Source organism: Eulemur rufifrons, chromosome 15 (assembly GCF_041146395.1).
Source record: "Eulemur rufifrons isolate Redbay chromosome 15, OSU_ERuf_1, whole genome shotgun sequence".
In the NCBI taxonomy this organism is placed as follows: Eukaryota; Metazoa; Chordata; class Mammalia; order Primates; family Lemuridae; genus Eulemur; species Eulemur rufifrons.
The window spans coordinates 10,965,481-10,986,604 of NC_090997.1; the positions used below are offsets into that span (position 1 = coordinate 10,965,481).

The 21,124-nt window shown below is 60.3% G+C and overlaps 1 protein-coding gene across 1 annotated transcript in view; it reads left to right on the plus strand.

Annotated features, from left to right (window-relative positions):
- Positions 1 to 20,694, plus strand: part of FOXP4 (forkhead box P4) — a 49,665-nt gene extending 28,971 nt beyond the window's left edge. Inside the window, exons 3-17 of the mRNA XM_069488855.1 lie at positions 358 to 453; positions 6,561 to 6,683; positions 7,099 to 7,185; positions 8,667 to 8,814; positions 8,926 to 9,139; positions 9,417 to 9,521; positions 10,205 to 10,292; positions 11,311 to 11,394; positions 11,492 to 11,699; positions 11,801 to 11,877; positions 12,751 to 12,852; positions 16,391 to 16,512; positions 17,922 to 17,988; positions 18,479 to 18,648; positions 19,013 to 20,694. Of these exons, the coding sequence (XP_069344956.1) occupies positions 358 to 453; positions 6,561 to 6,683; positions 7,099 to 7,185; positions 8,667 to 8,814; positions 8,926 to 9,139; positions 9,417 to 9,521; positions 10,205 to 10,292; positions 11,311 to 11,394; positions 11,492 to 11,699; positions 11,801 to 11,877; positions 12,751 to 12,852; positions 16,391 to 16,512; positions 17,922 to 17,988; positions 18,479 to 18,648; positions 19,013 to 19,160 (1,839 nt within the window). The 3' untranslated portion in view covers positions 19,161 to 20,694. The remainder of the gene's footprint in view (positions 1 to 357; positions 454 to 6,560; positions 6,684 to 7,098; positions 7,186 to 8,666; positions 8,815 to 8,925; positions 9,140 to 9,416; positions 9,522 to 10,204; positions 10,293 to 11,310; positions 11,395 to 11,491; positions 11,700 to 11,800; positions 11,878 to 12,750; positions 12,853 to 16,390; positions 16,513 to 17,921; positions 17,989 to 18,478; positions 18,649 to 19,012) is intronic.
- The last annotated feature ends 430 nt before the right edge of the window (positions 20,695 to 21,124 follow it).

Here is a 21,124-nt window from a genome sequence, read left to right on the forward strand (position 1 = left end):
ACATGTACTCGATGCTCAGCAATGGTACCTGTTATTAATGCCCCAAGTCCAACCCCCGTACTTTATCTTAGAGTCATTTTTGACCATTGGCCCTTCCATTTGTTGTCCCCATTGAGTCCTAACAAGGATAAATCCCTATAGGCTCTGATCCCTGAAACCCAATAGCTCTCCTGACTCCTACCTCTGTCCTTTCCCCAAGCCCATTTGGATCTGTGACTCTTTCACCCCCAAGACCTTCCAACTTACCCAGAGTTCCTCCCCACTGGCACCCCAAACTCTCCCCGAGTCCTGGATCCCACCCAGCCTCTCAGGCCACTGCTGGGGCAGAGCGGCACTGACTCAGCCCCTGTCTTGCAGGCTCTCCAGGTGGCCCGGCAGTTCCTGTTGCAGCAGGCCTCAGGCCTGAGCTCCCCCGGGAACAATGACAGCAAGCAGTCTGCCTCTGCCGTGCAGGTGAGGAGGAGGGCTCAGGCCAGGTCTAGAGGGTGGGCCTGGCACAGAGGGAGGGCAGGGACCCCTTGGAGAACTGCTCTTGCCAGCCCCCAATGCCAAAAAGTGGGCAACTTTCTAGAAGGAAATTCAGTCACTGCAGGAGTGGGGCGAAGAGACTTCCACTTTCTCTCTCCGCTTGATGGGCCAGGCCTTTGCCTCGCTCAGCCTCTTTCTCTTTGTGTCTGTCTCTCCAAGTTGGTGTCTGTCTGTGGCTCTCACTGCCTCTTTGTACCCCTTTCACTGTTTCCTCTCCCCTGCCTCTTCCCCTCTCGGTCACTTTTTCTGTGTCTGTGTCCCTGTGGGTCACTCAGTCCCTCTGTTTCCGTGTCTGGGTCTCGGCCCCTCCCAGTCGACACAGTCGGTCACCTGGTCTCCCCCTTATCTCTCCCCCACTGACTCTCCAGTCTCTCCACATTTCCTGTCTCTTGGTGTCTCTCTGTCTCTTTTGTTTTTCTTTGCACAATCTGCCCTTTTTTCCCCTTCTCCCTTCCCCCCAGCTTGCCAGCCCATCTGGCTGGCTGGGGGAGGGGAGATCTGGAGGGGGTGGAGGGGGCGGGAGGGGGGGCACCCAGGCCTTCTGTTTACCTTTTGTGTCACAAAGAACTTGGGAGAATTGCAGTCTGAGTCTGGGCTGGGTCACAACTCGGGCAGCCCGCTCCCCTCCCCCTCTGCCAACAGCCCAGCATCCTCCTCCCCACCCTCCCCACAGCAGCGGGGGAGGCTTGGAACTGGGGAGAGGATTAAGCAGGGCTTTGAAAGGAAGTTTATCTAAGGGAGGAAGGGTGAGCCGGGGCCTGAGCAGGGATCCTGAGCCACAGGCGCTCTGGAGACTGGGGTTGGAGCTGAGGGAGGCGAGGAGGGTGGGGTGGGGTGCAGGTGCTCAGAGAAGGACCCAGGACCCGGCTTTGTCCTGGGGGAGATTCCAGGGCTCTGACAAAGTGTCTGGGTTTTATATAAAACAAGTTTAGGTTCGGAAAGTGCTTTGGAAAAGTTCAAGGTGCCAGACAGATGTGCAAGCCTCAGCAGTAGCCCTCTGAAAAATCCTGAACCTGATGAGACAACCCTCAAAGAGGAGGAGTTGGGGTGGACCTGGGGTGGAGGAGGGGAGGACAAAATCTGGAAAATCAATAAAGGGAGGAAGAGAAAGTTCTGGAACGACCAGGATGATGTAAAAGGCTCTCACGCCCGTGTGGTGTCGGGATTGGGTCTCTCTGAATTAGTGACCCTCATACACTCCCCGCGTCTGCAGTGGCCCTTGGGCTACTTCTCGGAATCCTCCCCACCCTGGGCCCAGCTTAGTGCCCCCTTCTAAGAAAAGGAGGGGTCGGCTGGGCAAGAGGAATGTTCCCCCAGACCAGGAAGAGCCTGCTGACCCAAGGCAGGAGGGAGGGAGCTTGGTGGTAGTCAGAGGGGCTGAGTCAGGCAGAAAGACCTTCTAGCACGGTGTCAGAAGTAGGAGAGCGAGATCCTGGAGGGAGGAAGGGAAGCTGTGGACTCTTCCTTAGGAGACCCTCCCCCTCCAAAATGAGGGAGGCCTAGAGGTTTTGGGGTCAGAGAGACAGATGAAATGATCCTGTTCTCAGGCCTTCTCTCTCCTTGCCTCCTTCCTCCCCAAATTGATTGATTCATTCATTCAACAGATACTTACTGAGTCCCTCCCAAACTAACCACTGACATTGCAGAGTGCTTACCACGAGGCAGGCACCAAGCACTTCACAAGTATCATCTCATCCTATGGGACAGGTGCTGCATTAGCCCCATCTTGCAATGAAGAAACTGAGGCCTGGAGAGGTTAAGGATCTTGCCCAAAGTTACACTGCGAATACGGGGCAGAGCCCAGCCTTGAACCCAAACAACTAGCTCCAGGGCTCACACTTGTAATCACTGCTTTGTGATGCTCCCTTGCGCTTAGCACAGGAGTGAACACCATAGTTCCCAGGTACGGAGGCCCAGGCGATGGCTCCCTGGGTCTCGGGGAGATGGGGGTTCTTAGGGCCACGTCTGAGCTTCCCCCGGAGCCTGACTGTGGATCCCCGTCTTTCTCCTCCAGCCTGCATCCCTTCCTTGCCTTCCACCCCTATGTTTACAATCTCCGAGAAAAGGTGGGACCTCTGTCCCCAAGTAGGGTGCAGGGCCTAGAAATAGCTTTTCTGTGAGCTCAAGGCTGCTGGGGGGAGAGAGGAGCTCGAGGGCCGGGCTCCTCACCCAAGCGTAAAAGTGCATTTCGCTGACTGGAGCTTGAGTGAAACAGGTGATGCAGGGAGATCGATAGCACCCCCTTTCCCAGCGGTCCCCACAGAATGCTGCTGCTCTGCTTCCGGCAGGGCTGCCTGCCCATGCCCCTCCTGCCACAGCCACCAGAGCCAGCTTCAGAAGGGTCCCCAAAACCAGCTCAGGGCTCCAGCTCCAGCCCAGTGGGGTTGCCTGGCTGTGTGCAGGCCTGGGGGCCCCAGCAGGAAGAGACTTGTCCCAGCAGGCAGCACAGGTGGCTGGGGTGGAGGGGAGGTGGCTAGGGCCAGGCCCCTGGACTCTGCCCCCTACCTGGCATTTCCAGAAGTTGTTTTCCGTATTCCAGCACTGTCTTCTCTCGCTTGCTGCACCTGCAGCCCAGAGTTAGTCTGAGGACTTCCTTCTGGCCATGTGCAAGGGAGTGGAACTCAAACCAAGCTTCAGCCTGTCACCACATTGCTCCCCACTCCCCCAGCGACTCCAGACCCCATACTTGAAACGTTGAATTTGTTTCCTTGACTCTGGTACCAAATTGCATCCATCCCCACCCTCAGACCCCAAATAAGCTTCCTTTATGTCAAGCACTGTCCATGTTCCTTCTGGTCAGGCCATCCAGGTGAGCACACTGTATTCCTGGTGGCGGAGGGCTCAGGGGCCTGAGCAGGGTCCCTGCGGGAGGGTTGGGGCAGCTGCCGGCACTGGCCCAGGCTCACGCTGCGGGGCTCTAGTGAGCAGCTCGCTGCCCTGGCTGCTCTCCAAATGGTGACTCATGGGCCCTGCCAAGCCTGCTAGCTGCAGAGTGCCCATCCTGCCGCATCTAGCCTGGCAGGGGGTCAGCGGGGACACCAAAGCAGCTCCAGCTCCGTCCTCAGAACCCCAAGGGGCAAAGGGGGGAGGTGGATGGGGTCGGCCCGCTTGGGAGATCCGCATGTGGCAGCCACCTCACTGACCCTCCCTGACCCCAATGGGCCACCTTGACATGACCGTCGGGAACCTGTGGCCTCAAGGCCACCTGTGGCCCTCCAGATCCCTGAGTATGACCCCTCCACCAAATCCAAACTTCACAGAACAAATCTCTTTATTAAAAGGATTTGTTCTGTGAAGTTTGGATTCAGTCAAAAGGCTGCACTCAAAGATCCAGAAGGTCACGTGTGGCCCTGAGGCCACAGGTTCCCCAGTTTGGTCCTAAGTGACCGTTGCCATGCAGTGCCCCAGGGCACCACGGGGCAGAAGGGGGAGGGAAAGGACAGGAAAGAGGGGAAAGGGGAATCCAGAATGTTTTAAAGAGTGATTGTCTTTACATTTACGGAGAATTGATCAGCATACCGATCACTTTGACCACTTCTCTCCTTTTCGGGGCAGGGCGGGCTGTTTAACCTCCCCCGGCCTCAGTTTTCTCATCTCATCTGTGAAATGGCAATGACGATGGTACCAGATCACAGGGTTGCTATGGAGATGCAGGGTTAACATAAAAGGTTAGCCAAGTGCCCGGCATGTACTAAGCGGTCAGCAACACCCTCTCATTGCCATCGTGTGATGCCATCGTGTGACTCGACAGGAAAGTGATGCTTGGTGATTTCCAAGAGTAGTAAATATCAGGGACAAGAACCAGGCTCACCTGACTCAGAAATCAGGGCTGTGAGCTCTCCACCACCACCACGACGCCTCTCTTTGTTGACCACCGCCGTGGGAGGAGGAAAGACAGGGCAGTCCTGGTACCTGCTCCGTGCCGGGCACTCCTGGCCTAGGGTTTGCATCCTAACTTTGGGTGGCAAACTCCAAGTTGTTTGAGCAGCTACTCCAGCTGCCTCTGGACCAGCCAACAGCAGACGCAGGCTGGCTCTGCAAGGGGATTGGGTCTGTCTGCCCCCAACCCCAGCCCCTCTCAGAGAGCAAGGACCGTACAACCCTGCAACTGGGCTTTCTGCAGAGTCCTTCCGGGATACAGCTGTAGAGAGGAAGTCTGCCTCTGTGGTTTCGGCCTCATTGGCCCCTCGGCCCCTGGACGTCCCATTTCCATGTGCCCTCCCTGACCCTTCTCAGCACCTGCCCTGGAGTAGGGGCAGGCAGTGTGGGACCTGGGAACCGTGGAGTACACACACCTGGGCTTGAATCCCAACCCTGCCCCTTAAAGCTACTAAACCTCTGTGATCGCATTGGTAGAAATGGGGTGAAAAGAGACAAAACCACTCCTGAGGGCTGACGTGGCACATCCCCCTCTGGATTAGAGGTTCCCGGGAGCCTTCATTCACGTGGTGTGCCCATTACTGAAAAGCTAGGCGTCACGCCTGCCAGGCCCGAGATAAAGGAGTGAGACCCAGGTGGGTCCCAGCCACTGGTTATGGAGGGGCGAGAAGAGTTGGGGGCAGTAGGGGTTCCCCGATATCCCTGGAGTCACTGTACCTCCCTGGTTGCTCCTCTGCCTGGGGATTTTCTAATCCATGGCTTAAGGGGTGGTTCAAGGCCGAGTCCTGCCCCTGCCAGGGATTGGGAAGAGAACCAGCTCCTCCTCCCCTGCCCCACAGGTGGGGCCGAGGCTGGGGAGAGGGTCCCCTGGGAACCTAACCTGTCACCACCCAGGACAAGTCCCTGCACACTCCTCCCTGACTGGGCTGGCCCCATACCCCTCCCTTCCTACCCCAGGGCCAGCAGAGGGGCCTCTCATTTGCTGGGGAAGGCATTTCAGCCAGGGAGTGAGTCCCTACTGTGTGCTGGGCACTCTGCCAGGACTTGGGGGTGAGAGAGGAGGTTAGAGAAGAGTCCCATATAGGTGAGGCTCACAGAGCGGTGGGGGTGGCAGACATCCCCAACAGGGCACTGTCCTGCTAAAACAGGGGAACAAGACAACGTTGGGGCCTAGACCTGCCTGGCCGACTGCACAAGCTTGGGGGTTTCAGGGGAGGTGGGGCTGGGAAAAGAATGATGTCATTGTTTTCCCCTGAACCTTTTCCTTGCGGCTGGATTCCTGGGGCCTCCTCTAGAGGCCTAACCCAGGAAAGGGGGCAGAAAGCTGCTCTACTTCCAGCCTGAATATTCCAGCTAGAAGGTGTCATCTCTTACAGCCCAATCCCTGTGTCTTTTGTTTGAAGAAACTGGCAGCCCAGAGAGGGCAGATGCCTTGCTCAGGGCCACACAGTAAGTTCAGTACAGAGCTAGGAGTAGAAGCCTGCCCTCCTAACTCCCTGCCTGTTGTTCCTTCTGCCTCACTCTGGACAAAATTACACACATGCCCACACACCAGGACTAGGATGGCGCCAGCAGCACTCTCTGGGCTTCGGCTCTGGGCCATTGTGTATGTGTGCCATCCAGACAGGTGTGCTGGAAAGTGTGACGTGTGTGTGTGTGTGTGTGTGTGTGTGTGAGCTGGGGCCATGGTCTGGGTCCTCCTGGCAGGGGGGCCATTTTCTGAATTCTTCTGATGGCCGTAGACTGCCCTCCCAGCCAGGCCCACCTTGCAGGTAGCATTCTCAGAGTAGACTGAGCAAGAGTAAGGAGTAGAAACCCTCCAAAGCAGGGGTTCTACTGATCAGTGTCACTCGGGTCTAATCCTGCCCCGAGGACAGCACATCCTACGATAATAGCCAACCCTTCTAAGCACTTGCTGTGTGCCAGGCTCTGTCTTAAGTATTAACTTATTTATCCTCATGGGAACCTTAAGAAGTAGGCGCTATTGCTGTTTTTATTTTAGAGACAAGGAAAACAGAGCAGAGAGGCAGAGTCCGAATTTGAACCCAGGCTGTCCCACTCAGAGCCCCTCTGCCACGCCGTGGTAGGGCCCTGGGTGCTGCCTCTCCCTGGGGTGGGATCGAGGTGAGCAGGCTAACGGCCGAATCCCGCAGGTGCCCGTGTCGGTGGCCATGATGTCACCGCAGATGCTCACCCCGCAGCAGATGCAGCAGATTCTGTCCCCGCCGCAGCTGCAGGCCCTGCTCCAGCAGCAGCAAGCCCTCATGCTCCAGCAGGTGAGTCCAGCCTGGGACAGACCGCCAGGTCCCTCCTCTGCCCAGCCCCCCTCTCCCGGGCTGTTTACCACCACCACTGAGGGCCAGCTCTGGGAGAAACCTGAGGGACTGCTCAGGCCAGACGGATCTGCATTCCTCCAGGGCAGCTAGGAGAGGTCAGAGGTCAGGCCTCTCTTCCAGCAGCCCTCCCTGCTGCCAGCCCCACTCTGTCTGCTGAACTCCAGGGAAGGGCAAAGTACTGGAACACCCTAGCACCTTGTCCTGGCAGCCTACTCAGGAGATCCACCCAGAGCAGGGGGTTCAGAGCTGTGGGACCAGCCTCCCTGGCCCTTTCCCCTCCCTCTGCACCCGCCCTGCTCAGGGGCCCTCAGGGCTGACTGGGGAGAGTGATCCCACCCCTGCCTTCCACCCCCAGCTGCAGGAATACTACAAGAAACAGCAAGAGCAGCTCCACTTGCAACTCCTCACCCAGCAGCAGGCTGGCAAGCAGCAACCCAAAGAGGTGAGAGGGCTCCCGCAGCCCACAGCCCCCAGCCCCCGACGGTGACGGCGGACGTCCCCTACAGCCCATCACCCAGCCCCAGCCCCTCCCGGCCAGCAGCCAGCGGCTGGGAGTCCAGAAGTGATCAGGAGGGAATTGCCTTGTAGGAACAGTAGAAAAATCAGCAAAAAGTTGGGGGAGGGGATGGCGGCTCACTTGCATGCCGCCATCTCTCCCACGTTCTCTCTCTCCTTGCCTTGTGTTGTCTCTGTGCATGTGCGTATGGACATATGTGCGTGTCATCATCGGTATGTGGTGTCTGATAGTCCACACTCATGTCCAGCTACCTGGTGGCCATGCCATCTTCCTGCGCACTTGACCCTTAGTGACCCAGCATTCAGCCCTCCACACCTGCCCTGAGGCTCTTTTCGTCCCTCAGCAGACTGCCTGCCCCGCCTCAGCAGCCCCAGCTCCTGACCCCTCTTGTAACGTCCCTCCCAGCCCCTCCACCACCTCACCCAGGAGGATCCTCCCAGAGCTCCCACCCTGCACCCCTGCCCCATCTGAGCGCCTATGCCAGGCCCCTCCCCCGACCCCATTCTTGCGTCCCCTCCCGCTGCCCACACCACAGCCCTGAGTTCCCAGAAGGCTGCCCTGAAGCCCAGGCCTTCCCTCCACCCTCAGCCTCCCCTTCAGCTGGCTTGTAATTGGTGTGTTATCTGCCTGCAGGTGTCTAGGCTGGGTCTATCCTCTTGTCGCCTTATTGAGTAGCCAGCCCCCTACCCTAGCCCCCAGGCAGGCAGGCAGAGACGTCCCTGCCTCCCAAACACCCGGACATGCTTGGCTCCCGGGGCTCAGAAAAGACTTGCTGACAGCCTGACTTGTCAGTGCCTGTGTGAATGGGGGAGGGGGAGGGCCAGTGAGCCGGCAAGTGCAGGACGCCTGGGCAGTGGTGATGTGACTGTGCCCTGAGCCTGGGTCCCAGTGAGTCCATCAGACTCCTTGATTCTCTTTATCTAAAAAGCAAGAGAGGAGATGAGCTGGGGGGCGGGGGCAGGAAACTCCCTCCCCAGAGCAGAAGGGGGGCACCCCGGGCGTGTGGGAAGGGTGCCCTGCAGGCGGGAGTGGCCCCCAGAACCTGACAGGCTCATCGATCATCGTGATGAGCCCCCCAGGCGCACACAGGCGCGCACAGCTGCAGCGGGAGCTGAAGCGGCGGCGGGAGGAGGCAGGCGGGAGGAGGGAAGGCGTCGTGCTGCGTGCCTGGGTCTGGCTGTGTGTGTTTGCGCGCGTGCGTGCGTGCATGCGTGTGTTTACTGCGAGGAGGCATGCAGCCCTATGGAAGCTGGGCCGGGAGCAGAGACGCTGCAGCTGCAGACGCCACAACGACAGCTCCAGGGGCTGACAGGCCCTGGGAGGGGGTGGCCGCAGGGTGGGGGCCAGATGGCATGCCTGAGGCCGACGGCACCCCTCTCTGCCCGCCCCCTCGGGCCCCCCACCAGGCACTGGGGAACAAGCAGCTGGCCTTCCAGCAGCAGCTCCTGCAAATGCAACAGTTGCAGCAGCAGCACCTGCTCAACCTGCAGAGGCAGGGGCTGGTCAGCCTGCAGCCCAACCAAGCCTCGGGGCCCCTCCAGACCCTCCCGCAAGGTGAGCGTCCGCCACCCCTCCCCTCCCAGACCCAGGCCCTCAGCCCTCTCTGCACCTGGTGAGGTGGAAGGCCAGGTGTGTCCCTGCCAGCCTCCTCGGTCTCTCCCGCAGCAGCCGTGTGCCCGACGGACCTGCCCCAGCTGTGGAAGGGCGAAGGTACCCCCGGGCAGCCTGCCGAGGACAGCGTCAAGCAGGAGGGGCTGGACCTCACTGGCACAGCTGCCACCGCTACCTCGTTCGCCGCTCCCCCCAAGGTCTCACCCCCGCTCTCCCACCATGCCCTGCCCAACGGACAGCCCACTGTGCTCACATCTCGGAGAGACAGGTACAGGGGCCCAGGCTGGGAGGGGGCGCCGGATCCCTGCCTGAGGGCGGACCTGGACCTGGAGGGATGGCACCCGTGGTGGGGACTGGGGGGAGGAGCCGGAGCTCAGGGACCCGAAAGTCCACCCCTCTCCCAGGGCATACACAGTTGTGCCTGGCCCCTGGGAACCGGTGTCAGGGGCAGAAACATCACCAGCAGGGGAGCTGGTGCTGAGCGGAGCCCAGGGCTGCTGCCGTCTTCAGGGTCTCTGACCACGGCCTCCCTCCTGCCCTCCCAGCTCCTCCCACGAGGAGACCCCTGGCTCCCACCCGCTGTACGGACACGGAGAGTGCAAGTGGCCAGGCTGTGAGACCCTGTGTGAAGACCTGGGCCAGTTTATCAAGTAGGTGACACCCCAGCCCCTCCCCTAGCAGCCTTCCCCACAGGGCCTCCCCCGAGCCTGCCGCCCATCTTGCCCTCCTGGGGCCTCGGTCCCCAGCTTATCCCTGGTCACCCACCCCCACCCTGTCTGTACTCTCAGGTCCCCGTCCTCCCCACCCATCTCCAGAACAGGTGGGGGGCAGGAGGAAAAGGAGAGGACAGATATGAGCGTTTCTCCACCCACCACCCTCCCTCGCTCCCCTCCAGAGGTAGCCCTGGAGAGTGATGACCGAGTGACGGGCTGAGGCCCGCGGACAGGCGGGCGGGGGGCAGACAGGCGGCTGGCAGCAGGCGGCCAGCTGCCACAGCCGTGCCAGGCTCTGTCACTGACTGATTAACTCCACCGTCTCCCAGACCCTTGCAGCATCAGGGTCAAACAAATTGTTTTCACGCTTCGTCAGAGGTTTACTTAATTAGTTCATTTGCAATTAGATCTCTCTGTAGCTGGGATTTTAGCAAAGACATCAAAGGAAGCTGAAGAGAAGGGAGCAGCCTTCCTCCCTTGCCCCGTCTTTCCACCTCTTTCTCTTCTTTGTATCTGTCTGTCTGCTCTTCAGGCCGTGGGCGGGATTAGAGGCTGGGCTGGGAGGGTGGTGACAGTGGGGAAAGCCCCAGCGGATTTTCTCTCCTCCCGGCTCCTTGAAGACACCTCAACACGGAGCACGCCCTGGATGACCGCAGCACGGCCCAGTGCCGGGTGCAGATGCAGGTGGTGCAGCAGCTGGAGATCCAGGTGTGGCCCGGAGGACGCTGGGGAGGGACACAGTGGCTCAGCCCCTGCCCATCCACAGCACTGACTTCCTAGGAGGGCTCTGGGGGGTCTCAAGGGGGAGGGTCCTATGGTCAAAGCCACCATCTTATGCTTTCTAGGTCCTCATTACCATGGTTGTGAGGTGAGGACAGCTGGCTTCTGAGGGGTACCCAAGGTTGGGGGGGTCCAGAGGAGACTCACGCTACATAGAAACAATAAAAATGATAGTAACAGCTAACATGTCGAGCACTTCCTTTGTGCTGTACTAAATACTCTATTTAGCTCAAGGAGTCCTCACGACCTTATGTGGTGGGCACCCTTATTGTCCCCATTTTACAGATGGAGCAAACGGAGGCACGGAGAGCTAAAGTAACTTCCCTGTGCCCACTCGGCTCGTGAGTGGCAGAGCCAGGATTAGAACCCTGGTGGTCTGGCTCTCAGGCTACGCTCTGTAACAGCCCATCAGTCAGCCAATCGATACTTAGCCATTTCCTTCTGTCTCCGAGCAGAGCGCCCTGCCGGGAGTGGGTAGCCATGAAAGACCTATTGAATTTATGAATGGGGCGAGTGAGTCATTCATCCATTCCTGCATCTCCATTCAGTCTGCGAGGCCGGCACACACAAGTGCCCCAGCTCTAGGCACGGGTGTCGGTGTCACTCAGCCACAGCCTCTGCCCCCTCGGGGAGGACAGGCATGTGCTGATAGGAAGGAGACCCCCCCCATGTGTAGAGGATCTGGAGCCTGGACACGCAGGAAGGCTCTGATGGTCACGGTCCGGAGGGCCATCGAGCTGGCAGTCTGGGCCCTGGCCTTGAGGGCGTGGCGGGGCCAGAGGGGCAGGGCCAGAGGGAGCTGGGGTGCTGAGGCGTGGAGCCAGTCGGGTTGGAGCCAGGGCTTTCTGTGGGTCTGGTGGAGGAGGGTGGGATGCGGGGAAGGAAGAGGAGCCACTGCCGCCCAGGGCCGGCCTCCAGCTCACCTCCCGCCTCTGCACCCTCACAGCTCGCCAAGGAGAGCGAGCGGCTGCAGGCCATGATGGCCCACCTGCACATGCGGCCCTCCGAGCCCAAGCCCTTCAGCCAGCCAGTGAGTGACGCTCCCCTCCCTGCCTCCCAGCACAAGCCCCAACCCTCAGGACCCCCACCCTGGGTGCTGTTCTCAGCACCCTCCCCGTTGCTCACAGCTGAACCCGGTTGCTGGCTCCTCCTCATTCTCTAAGGTGACCGTCTCTGCAGCAGACTCCTTCCCAGATGGCCTCGTGCACCCCCCAACCTCGGCCGCTGCCCCTGTCACCCCCCTACGGCCCCCCGGCCTCAGCTCTGCCTCCCTACACAGTGGGGGCCCTGCCCGCCGGAGAAGCAGCGACAAGTTCTGCTCGCCCATCTCTTCAGGTGAGGGCAGGCTGGGGCTGCAGGGCCGCCACGGGGAGGGGTGGTGTCCCCAGGCTGGGCCTCCCCATCTGGCCACCGGGTCCTCTGCCTGTCTCCCCCAGAGCTGGCGCAGAATCACGAGTTCTACAAGAACGCCGACGTCAGGCCCCCCTTCACCTACGCCTCCCTCATCCGCCAGGTGAGCGCGCAAGGGGAAGGAGGGTGGGGAACGGCACACAGCCTGCGCCCTACCCCAGGGCCTGGCCTGCAGGTGTGTCCTGGGGCCAGGGAAAGCACCTGTCCCTCTCACCTTGTCCTCTCCCTCCACACCTGTCTTGCTGCTTTCTCGGCTGTCCAGGCCCCCCCGCAGGTTCAGTCGGCCTGCTGCTCACACAGCGCGTCTCTCGGGACACGCTGCTTCTCACTGCTCACGCTGTGTGCCATTCACGTGCTCATTTCACGTTGGCACACTCCCGTGAGAGCCGCACCGGCGCTCCCAGGCTGCCGCCCCCCCCCCACATGCACACCTCTGCCCCCTCCCCGTGTCCACAGTCCTCACGTCCTCCATGCTCACGTGATAGTCACACACAGCAACACACAGTTACACGCATGTCCTCTGTTACTCCCCTGCAGGCACGCACACCCTCCCACACATTCTCACACACGCCATCTCAGGCTTGGAGTGCCCTGTGCCAACATCGGGATAAATTCCAAACAGCCCCCACCCCGTGGACATCTCCGTGCCAGGAGCGCTGCTTTCGTCCTCATCCTCAGTCCAGAGCGGGGCACTTGAAGCCATTCTCCCTCCAGAAGCAGTTGCTGTGCTCCTTGCACAGGTGCACGGCCCTGGGAGGCTCGTGCCGCCGTTAGCCCCAGCCGGGCTGGGCAGCCTGCCCTTCTCGGGGCTACAGGCACCACCCACCCTCTCACCCGGGCATTCTGCAGCGGGTCCCCTGCTCACGCGAGACCTGGGGCCAGGCGCAAGGGAGGGCACCTGCGGGGCAGAGCACAGGGCCATTGTGACCCTCGGAGGCCCAGGCTGAGGCTCCCTTTGCTCTTCCCTTGCCCACAGGCCATCCTGGAAACCCCCGACAGGCAGCTGACCCTGAATGAGATCTACAACTGGTTCACGAGGATGTTCGCCTATTTCCGCAGAAACACCGCCACCTGGAAGGTGAGGCGTGCCCCTTCCCCCTCCCCCTGGGCCCTCCTTGGACATCTCCAGGTCCCGTTGAGACCAGGCTGCCTAATAATTAGTTACCTAAACAACTAGTCCTGCAGAACTGGCCCCACCAGGGCCCAGTGGGGCTAGGTGCCTACCCCCACCTCCACCACAGCAGGATCTGTGGAATGTTCTATAGCTACCTCTGAATGACCCCTTCCTTCCAGCCTTGCTGCCCTTCTGGGAGCACCTCCAGGGTGCTCCCCTGTGCGCCCCAAAGACTCTAGCCTCGGGAAGCAGGCCCTCCAGGAATTAGTCATGTCCAAGCTTGGAACGGAGGCTGGGATGGATTCACAGAGACCCTGTGGTCCCGATACCTGGGCTGACAGTCCGTGTCCTGGAGCCCGAGTGGGGGATGTGCAAGCGGGGACACGGGTGGACCTCGCGCCTGGGCGCACACAGGCACTCGCGTCCCTCCCCAGCTCTGCCGTCAGCGGCACAAAGATAATTGTCTCCATCCAATTAGTCATTTCAACACCTTCAGCCATAAGAGTTTTCCTGGGGGACGAGGAGCAGGCAAGAGGGGGACCCTAGAAAAATGGGACACAGAGATGTGGGCTAGAGCGCTAAGCCATTTATTTTTCTAGCCAAGATGGGAGAGTGTGTGCGTATGTGTGTGTGTGTGTGTGTGTGTGTGTGCGCACGCGCGCACTCACGTGCACATGGCAGGGTGGCAAAGCAATATCTAAATTGGGAGAGGGCTGGGGGAAGGAGGAGAGACTGCGGGGCCCTGTGGGGAAGGTTAGACACCAGGGGAGGAGTCCCTAGCTCAGAACCTTAATTGCATCCCTGGCTCTTGAGTCCCCCTGCTGACCAGTGCAGGAACTACAGCTAAACAGGCTCCTTCCCCCAATCCACCAGGTTTCAACAAGTGTTACTGAGGTCCTCCTCCCCACCAGCGCACAGCACTGGGTGGGGTCTGCAGGGGGCCCAGCCTTCTGTGCCCCAGGAACGTGCTGAGTACAGTAGGAGGGAGGGACTGCTTCGTGACTTGGGACCTTCCATATCCCCATGCCCGGTTCCCAAAGCTTGGGAGAGAGGCTGTTGGGCTGGGACAGCTGCTGTGATTGGCTGTGAGTGATGTCATTTCCTGCCAACCAGAGTCCTGCCCTCTTTCTGAGCCAGCAGGGCCTTCTTGGGGCCACCTGGTACAGTCTTCAACCTCCAGACCAGTTCGACACCAGGTTTTAGAAATGGTTGAGGGATCCTTAGGATTATTACCTAATCTTTACTTTAACAATACATTTGAATCCTTTGCCTTTCGGATTATTACCTAATGTTTACTTTAACAATGCATTTGAATCCTTTGCCTTTAAGGGTGGCAATGTAGAGCCTCGTTTCCATAAGACAGCCTCCTCCTTGGGGGCAGAGTACCACTCACCCCTCTACCCTCCTTTCCTCTTCTCACTTAGCCGCCCCGCCCCACTGCAGTTTTCTACTTTTCTCCTGAGATTAGGAGGAGCTGGTTTAGGTGACTTCCTTAAACCACTCAATGACCATCACAAAGCCACCTCTCTCAATATTTCAACCCTGCCACCTTTGACTGGTTGCCCAGCCTTGGTTATCTCTGTAGGGTGTCTCTCCCTCCCAGTTCTTTACCTCCATCTCCCCTCACCTAGTCCAGGTCCCCGTAAGAAGACGGGGGAGCTGGAGACAGTGAATGACAGAGAGGTTGACCTTCCCAGTTAGCAGTGCTCTGCTGTAGCCTCCACCACCTGGGGGCGCTGCATCGGCCCTCCTCACTGCACAGCAAACTCCATCCATCTCAGCTTGAGGTCCACTTTGACCTTCAGGTTTTTTTCAACCACACTTCATTCATATTACTTGGGAAATAGGTACCATCTTCATTCAACTCTGTTTCCCTTCTACCTCTACTTTTCACCCATTCAGCTGCCCCTTAGGTTGCTCTTCTTCCTCTCCTAAATTATTTTGGCTTCCTTCTTTCCCTCTTTTTTTACCCTTTCTGGCCCCCACCCTGTGATACTGCCTATCCAGAGACCAGGGCAGAAGGGTTGGGAGCGGGTGCGGGCCAGGCCAGCTGCCGTTCATCCAGGGACAGAGCTGCCATCTGCCAGGCTGATGGTCCTGGCTGGCCCTCCCCCTGTGTCCATCCCCTCCCAAGGCCCGTGTTGTGGGCCCGTCCTTTTGTTTACGCGGCCCCCGCCAGACCCCTTAAATTGCCGTTAATGTTTCAGCGTAACGAATTAGTCTCTCATCACGAATCAGGCTTCGAAATGAGGGAAAAAAGCCCCGGTGAGGCCATCCTCGGAAATTGGGGTCATTCTCATTTGCAAAGCGGAGGATCGGAGCCCCGTAATGCGGGCAAATTTATTCCGAGGCAGGAGCCCCGGCGTGATTAGGCCCTTTGTAATTATCGCTCCAAGAGATTCCACTCCAGCCGCCCGCCTCCCTCGTGGATTAGCAAGCGAGTCGGAAAAATACACAGGATTTAATTAGAGGCAAATTAAAATTGGTAATGAAATCGGGCCAGTTGCAAGTGGCAAGAGTTGGAAGGGAGAGAGGGAGAGGGGATCTCCAGGGGCACAGGCTGCCCGCCCTGCCCGCTTTCTTCCCCGTTTAGAAATGTAAAGAGGAGACGCGGATGGGGATGAGGCGGGGGAGGCTGAGGGAGGACAGGTAGCAGGGACAGGGACGCAGGCAGGCAGGACGGTGATGGCTGGGGGCTGGCTGGGGGGCAGTGAAGCTGGGAGAGGAGGATGCGGGGGCAGGACTGAGGGACGTGGAGGGGGCAAGGAAGGGCTCCCATGGGGGATAGAAGTGGGCCAAGCACCCCCACCCCCACCCAAGTGTCCTATAAACCAGATGACCCCAATTCTTGAAGTTATCCTGCCAGGAGGAGCTGGGAGTGACAAGGTGACTTATCCTCTTTCTCTCCTTTCAGCGTAAACCCACACCTCCTTTTTCCCAGTTTATTTCAACAAGTATGTATTAGGCCTCTGCTGTATACCTCGTGCTCTCAATAAATAAGCTGTCTGTTCTAAGCTGAAGCTCAAAGCCACGGCTCCCAGACTCCCAGGGGCAGGTGAAGGTAGCAGTGAGGGCTCGTAAGTTATTTCCCCAACTCTTAAAAGCTCAGTGGAAATTCTGCACACACCTGAGATGAGGCGTCCCAGGCTCACCGAGGTGCCGGGGCTCAAATGTGATCTAATACTGACCAGAAGCCCTGAGGAACAGCTGCATGTGTCTCTGATTAGTGAAGATGGTGAAACGGGTTATTACTAACTAGACATCGATGAGTTGGTAGAACTTTCCAGACTGTGGCAGGGAGAGGGGGCAGACAGTAAAGTGGGTCATTGGTGGGGAAGAGGCTGGAGCCCCTGGCTTCCTTCCCTGCAGGGTCTCCCCCAGCCCAGCCCCACCCTCTGCTCGGGCTGCTGCTGCGTGGGGGTGGGGCAGATGAGGACGCCCCAGTGTGTGCTCACCCCAGGGCCGAGTGAGCGCCGCTGACCCCTCCTCCCTGCACCCCCAGAACGCCGTGCGGCACAACCTCAGCCTGCACAAGTGCTTCGTCCGCGTGGAGAACGTCAAGGGTGCCGTGTGGACCGTGGACGAGCGGGAGTATCAGAAGCGGAGACCGCCAAAGATGACGGGGTGTGTGGGCGCAGCCCTGCTGGGGTGCACCAGGGTAGCCGTGTGCGCCAAAGCTTCCCAGTTGGGGGAGGGGGTGGGGGGGGAAAGGAGTGAGAGAGCCTCGTGCTTGGGGAGGGGGCTGGGACCTGGAAGTGGCAGAAGATCAGAGGGCCGACATTTATGTCTTCTGTCCTTACGCTGACTGGGGGAAGGGGCAAGGGGGACCTGGTGCCAGAGAGAGACAGGCCACAGGAGCCACAGACAGAGCTGGGACACAGATGCCGGCTGGCAGGCTACAAGGGGGCTGCCACCCCCGGGCCCCTGCTCCCCCCAGCTCACCAGGATGAGCCGACCTCTGAGGCCCCTGGGCCCCACCTCTCCATTTTATAGGGAAGAGGCCCAGAGAGGGCAAGGGGCTGGCGGGAGGCCACACAGCAGGTCAGTGGCAGAGCTGGGTCGAGGACCAGGGGTCTCCCCCCACCCCCAGGTCTTCTGCACCCCACTCTACCACATGGCATTTTAAATGGCAGCTGAAGGATCCAGAGAGGGTCAAAAGCTCCCTTTTGGCTTCCATGTAGCACCACGGCCTTCCCCACCCCTGACACCCTCACCCAGGTGCTCTCTGGCCTGTCCCTCTCGGCCAGAGGCCCTAGGTAAGGAGAGAGACGTCTGAAGCCAGTTGGATATCTCTAGGGTGCCTGTTCCCCTCAAAGATTCCTCTCCCCAGCCAAGAGCTTTCGTACCCCAGGCAGTTGCCGGAGGCCAGGGAAGGGTGGGGGCCTGGAAAATGGAAGGGAAGCCGTCCCTGTGGAGTGACCTCAGAGGCCAGTCCCCACAGGAGGTATTGTCATGTCTCGTTACTGACTTGAAATCAAAGGACCTGAGTTCAGATTGCACCTCTGCTCCTTCCCAGCCTGCAACCTCGCGCCTTTCCCGCCCGGCTCCCACACACCGCCAGTGCGGGCAGGCCTTGTGTGTGGGCACGTGGCACGGGCTGAGCACACGGCGTGTTACACGTCCTGGAATTCAGGACGGCAGGCAAGCGTGGATTTTGCAGCTGTGGGACCGTTGAGGCCATAGCTCAGACCTTGCCAAACGCTGGAAAAACTAGACCAGAGAGAGGAAAGGCGGGGGGCAGCCTGGTGTGACGACCGCCAGTGGGTGGGATCCTGGTGCCCACTTACCAACCCAAGACATTGGAGGGGTCCCAGGGCCCCCTCGAGGCTCAACACCCTCTCCTGGGAAGGGGCCAGGCTGGTGTGACGATGGGGTAAGATCAGGCACACACAACTCAGCAGACGGTGGCCCATCCTGCTCTGGCCTCCAGGGACAGTGAAGGGACAGTCCCGGCCCAGCACAGGCCTAGTTAGGGTCGAGAGATGCAGGGAGCTGAGGGAACGAGCGAGCCAAAGATCCCTTCTCTCCCCCAGGAGCCCCACCTTGGTCAAGAACATGATCTCGGGTCTCAGCTATGGAGCACTTAACGCCAGCTACCAGGTGACTGGGCCCCAGCCCACCCACTGCCCGGTCCCTCCTGCCCCCTTGCTTTCCCTCCAACAGGGCCGGCCTCGTAGAAGAGACCCTCCCCACCCTCCCCTGCAGAGGGCCATGAGCAGAGGGAAGGATGGAGCGGGGTGAAGACCATTCCGAGTTGCCAACACCATCCCGCAGTCCATCCTCCACCTCTGGTTTCCAGGCTGGGGTGGGGCAAGGGCCAGGCAGAGGGAGGCTGGTGTACCCAATGGCGCACCCTTTCCTGGCGTGTCAATGGGGGGGGTTCTCTGACCTTGGAAGAGGGGATAAGCCAGGCCCAGGTCCCAGGAAAGCTGGGAGGCAGGAGGTCAGGGTCAGAGTCGCTGCCCCTGGAGGTGCGCTGTGTTCAGAAGGCTGAGTCTGGGCTTGGGGGGCTGCCAGACGGACACGCAGGAGGCTCTCTAGGGCTGGGGAAGGACAGCACTTGACTGGGGCCACCCCTGCGCCCCTCCAGGCCGCCCTGGCCGAGAGCAGCTTCCCCCTCCTCAACAGCCCCGGCGTGCTGAACCCCGGCTCTGCCAGCAGCCTCCTGCCCCTCAGCCATGACGACGTGGGCGCCCCCGTGGAGCCGCTGCCCAGCAACGGCAGCAGCAGCCCCCCTCGCCTCTCCCCACCCCAGTACAGGTGAGCACACAGCACGGACCGGCCTGGGTCCCCCTTCCTGCACCCTACCGCGCCGCAGGGACACCCCTCCTGCTCCTTTTCCCTTTCCACCCTCTCCTCTCTTCTCCTCCTCCCACCCCTCTTCTCACCCTCTCCTTTTCTCCCCCTTCTTTTTCTCTTTCTTGCTCCCCTCTGCTCCCTTCTTTCTCTTCCCCAACCCGAGGCAGTCTCTGCCCCAGCGTCTTCGGAGAGAGCCCTGGGGTGCGTGATACTGGGGAGGGGCAGTGGACACCCCAGTGTGCCCCAGAGTTCTGGGCGAGTTTTGGGGGTGGGGCAGAGGGGACCAGAGGAGGCCCCCCGTGACCACGACACCCCTTTGCCACAGCCACCAGGTGCAGGTGAAGGAGGAGCCGGCTGAGGCGGAGGAAGACAGGCAGCCCGCGCCCTCCCTGGGCCCCCCCAACCCCAGCACCTTGGGGCCTCCAGAAGACAGGGACTTGGAAGAGGAGCTGCCCGGAGAAGAACTGTCCTAAGGGCCTGTCGGGCAGGCAGGGCAGGGGTGAGACCCCTCCCTCCTGGACCCGGCCCCACCCATCCCACTCCACAGCCCCTCCCAAGCCTCAAGGCACTTCCTGGACTCAGATGGGGGAGGCCTGGGCCAGCAACTCCCCAGGTGACCAGACTGACAAACACTTGGGGGCAGGGACGGTCCTCACCCCCAGGGGACACACAACCCCTGGGCTGGGACCAGTAAAGGACACAGAAAGGACACGGAGGGCCCAGAGCCCTCCTCAGACCCTCCCCCACATCTGAATACCGCCTCCCCCAACCACCAGCAGCATCAGGGCCCTCCTCCCCCACCAGCTCCCCCGACAGGGCCCCTCAGCGCCACGGAGACCCGCAGGCGGGGCTAAGTCACCCTCTCAAACCCAGGGCCCCTTGCACCTGGCTCTGGCAGTGTTTTCTGGCCAGAGGCCCCCACTTCCCTAATTCGTGCTCCCTTCCGCCATCTTTTCCGTACTGTGAAGATATAACTCTCCACCCGACTCCTACCGCGGCCTGGGTGGGGGAACTGAAGTTTCAGGCCACCTGGCTCCAGCCCCTGCCCCCAACCGGAGACGGGGACCCAGGATGAACTGGGCCCTCACCCCCACAGCCCCATTTTCTGGGTGCTCCTCCAGCCACCCCACGCCAGGGAGCACAGGCAGAGGCCCGGCGCCCGCCTTGTCCACAGGGGTCTGTGCCAGGTGGGCTGCAGGGGGAGCCGAGCTGCCCCTGAGGCCGGAGGTGGCGCTGGACTGCCAGGAAGCAGGGGACAGGCGAGGCTGAAGCCCAGCTTCACGCCACCCCCCCTGCAGGCCCCCCACTGCCATCTTCTCTCACCCTCCCTCAGCACCTCTTCCCTGTCCCCCAGTTAAACGGATGACCAAAGACCTTTCTTATGCCGGAAGCAAAAACCAAAACTTTTTGTTGGCTTTTTCCTTTGTCGCCTCCCCAGCATTGCTCTCCCAGCCCTCCACCCGGCCCCAGGCTGGAAGCCCTCCCTCCACTTAAGTTATTGTTTTAAACCAAAGTTTACAGTGTCTGTTGGTGGCCAAAACCCTCTCCCTCCACCCCTCCTCTGCCCCACCCCGAGGACCCTGGGGCTCAGTGGAGGTGGGGGCCCTGCTCCCCTCCCCTCTGCTCCCGGCCAGCCTGGGCAAGGGGACAGGGCTGAGGGGAGGAGGCGGCTCTCTCACAAAGCCCTTGACCCCGACCCTGGGCTGCTTCCTGGGGGGCCTCCAGTCCCCTCTCTAGGACCAAGTCCCCCCAATGTGCTGGGAGTGTGGATTCCAGCGAAAGAGCTGGAAAAAGTGAGACTCTCCACAGACCCCCTATGGGGGACCCCAACTCAAGGCCAAGGACTGGGTGTGTCGGATGCTCATAACACCCCGCCTGGCCCCTTTGCTGAGAAGACTCCTTGGACATTTCCCAAGAACCCCGACATAGCCCCTTCACAGTCCGCCCTCCTGAGAGGCAGGGGGCCCTCCGCCCCCTCCCCATGTACTCCCTACCTGTGTTCCGTTTGACCAGCACAGAAATATTAAACGTCCTCTATTCACTGGGCCCTGTGTGTGTCACCAAGGGAACAGAGGGGAGCATTGAGGCCGAAAGATTACTCTGCTGGGGAGCCCAGGCAGGGCCCCAGGACAGTGAGGGCTCCTAGGGGGGTTTCTGCGAGTGCACGAGGGGGCTGAACAAGCAGGTGAGTGGGCTTGGGGCCCTCATCCAGTTCCTCGGGTCCTCCTGTCCTGCCCCCTTTAACAAGGTCTCCCTGTCGCTCTGCTTTCCTCCAAGGGCCCAGCCCTTGCCCTGGGTCTTCCACTGGTTGGAAGTCTGAGTTCCCTCCAGGCAGTTCCAGCAAGGCGGGCTGCTCCAGGGCTGGGAGGACCCTCCCGCAGAGCTCCTCACCTTGGCAGCCACCCTGAGACGCCCACCCTGGGGACTGCCATCCTCG